General features: G+C 38.7%; 1 protein-coding gene across 1 annotated transcript; it reads left to right on the top strand.

The window, feature by feature from the left end:
- The first annotated feature begins 937 nt into the window (after window positions 1-937).
- LOC111910589 (protein EXORDIUM-like 5) lies at window positions 938-2438 on the top strand. The gene has a single exon (XM_023906415.3). It carries the CDS (start codon window positions 1067-1069, stop codon window positions 2126-2128), a length of 1062 nt encoding a protein of 353 aa, XP_023762183.1. The 5' UTR covers window positions 938-1066; the 3' UTR covers window positions 2129-2438.
- Window positions 2439-2645: the final 207 nt, after the last annotated feature.

The following is a 2645-nucleotide window of genomic DNA, read 5'->3' as shown; positions in this document are numbered from 1 at the left end:
GCAATAACAAACAAACTAAATTGTTTATTTTTTGAGTTAGTTTGAGTGAGTTTGAACCAATTTTAGGTTCTAAAAATCTTTTAGGTAATAATTATATATATATATACTACATAGTCCATAAATTTTGGGCCACCGGGAGACATGGGCCCTGGACGGTCGCTCGGGTTGCCAACCGTCTGGACCGGCCCTGATAGCAAGATTATTCCTCTAATTAATTGTATGTAGTTAAGGGATGATAATATCAATTAGCCGTCACATGTATCCCATCACATTATAGCTAAACATAAAATCAAGACAATTAATTGTTTTCACACAACTTGTCCTTCCAGCCAAGATTACCGTAGTTATCAATGGCCACAAACACCAAAGGAAGTAGCGGAGTGATAATCTTTTTTTAAGCATAACCTTAAAGTTGTTTTGTTCTCTAGCAATTATTTGTTGTACACATCTTTCATGTAAACCGACATGGCTCGGGCCAAATGGAGTACGAAAATATCATATAGCATACATGATACACCAACACCAACACTCATGCACATGCTTTCCTCTCATATATATGACATATATCTAACATCCCCTTTTCCAAAAAACCATCATTAAACCTTCCATAGCCGAACAACACACATGATCATAACCATGTAATTCATCATGTACAATATGTACAATTCTTGCCTGGTATAAATGAAATTTATGGAAAGCATGTTATGTTATTTATCTTCAAGTACAAAGTGAAGATACCAATGAGTTAGGAATGAGAATAATATTGTATATGTTCTTCAAAATCAATGTAATCTTTTTATAGAAAACATATAAGTAGATTTTAATATTCGTATATATAAAAGTTTATAAAGTAGATAATTTTACAGAATCACTTTTTAGCATAAATAACGCAATTTAACGAGACTGGTTCTATTGTATTCATATGATTCTGAAAAAGAAAAGAGATTGGCCACAACATTATTGAAAGCTGTCACCAGCCCATTTCACTCTCCACTCTTTATATACCTCTCTATCTCCATTCCTTCGTTGTATCCCCACTCCATAGTCCACAATATCCTCATTCAAAATGTCTCTTTTACCCCTCAGCTTCTTCATCTTCTTCATCACACTATCTGCCATTGTTGCTTCTGCTGCAACTGTACAGACACTTAATACAAATCAGCAGCATTCAAATGATAAAGGTTACACCTTTCATAACCCAAAGCTTCCACCTAAAACCCTCACCACTTCCAAGAAGTTTGAAGGTTCGTCGGAGCTTGTCAACCTCCGATACCATATGGGTCCTGTTCTTTCTTCTCCGATCAGCATTTACCTCATATGGTATGGAAAGTGGGCCCCTACCCAGATGTTGTTGATCAAAGACTTCCTTCTATCTATCTCCACCACCAAACGCCGTGCAGCCCCGCATCCTTCCGTCTCTGACTGGTGGCAGACGGTTTCACTCTACACCGATCAAACCAACGCCAACATCTCCCGCTCCATCCTCATCGCCGGAGAATATTCTGATCGTAAGTACACTCATGGAACACACCTCACTCGTTTGACAATCCAAGATGTCATTGCTTCATCCGTACGATCAGCTCCGTTTCCGGTTGATCACAAGAACGGGATTTACCTCGTCTTGACTTCCGTCGACGTCACCGTTGAGGATTTCTGTCGGGCCGTTTGTGGGTTCCACTACTTCACATTCCCATCGAAAGTAGGCTACACTTTACCTTACGCATGGGTGGGGAACTCCGGCAAACAATGCCCGGAGGTTTGTGCTTACCCGTTTGCCGTTCCGGCGTATATGCAGGGCGGCGGCCCGGGTGCATTGTCTCCACCCAATGGCGACGTCGGAGTTGACGGGATGATCAGTGTGATCGGACACGAGCTGGCGGAGCTGTCGTCGAATCCGTTGGTGAATGCTTGGTACGCCGGGGAAGATCCGACGGCGCCGACAGAGATCGGTGATTTGTGTGAGGGGTTATACGGGTCGGGTGGTGGCGGCGGGTACATTGGGGATGTGATGAAAGACGGGTCGGGTCGTACGTTTAATATGAATGGTAGAAGAGGTAGAAAGTTCTTGGTACAATGGATATGGAGCCCCGTTTTGAAGGCATGTGCTGGACCCAATGCGAGAGATTGATTGATAATTGAATAATGGCATGCATTACCAGTGTACTATATGCATTTAATGTTGTACTTACATATGGTGATATGTTAAATGCTAAAGTGAAGGGGGGAGGATGAGATTGATGAAAGTTGGGGGACCATGGGAGAAAAAGTTAAAGTTTTTTTTTTTTTTTTTCATAGATTTTTTTAGGTTCATAATTTTGATTTTTTAGATTTTTTTTAAGTATAAAGAAAAATATTGAGACATGGGGTTTAGTTTAATATCATCACATCTTGTGGTCTTAATTCATGTTCAAAGAAATTGATATGACTTTTTGTTTAAAGCTTTAATTAATTGATTGGTTAAAGTTAATGATTACCTTTTATGTATATAACAAATTATCAATTCTAGATATTATTATACAATGGTACAAAGAAGGAAAAAATTAAATGTTAGTCAAATCAAATTTGACTTTTTCTTTATGTTATGTTTGATTATTGTTTGTAATCATATAATTAAAGTTTGAATCATGGAAAATAAAGTTAATAAT

This window comes from Lactuca sativa, chromosome 8 (assembly GCF_002870075.4).
Source record: "Lactuca sativa cultivar Salinas chromosome 8, Lsat_Salinas_v11, whole genome shotgun sequence".
NCBI classification, from domain to species: Eukaryota; Viridiplantae; Streptophyta; class Magnoliopsida; order Asterales; family Asteraceae; genus Lactuca; species Lactuca sativa.
This window is presented reverse-complemented; position numbering and strand designations above follow the sequence as displayed.

Coding starts and splice junctions, on each gene's coding strand:
- LOC111910589 (XM_023906415.3), top strand. CDS start 1,067: ATGTCTCTTTTACCCCTCAGCTTCTTCATCTTCTTCATCACACTATCT.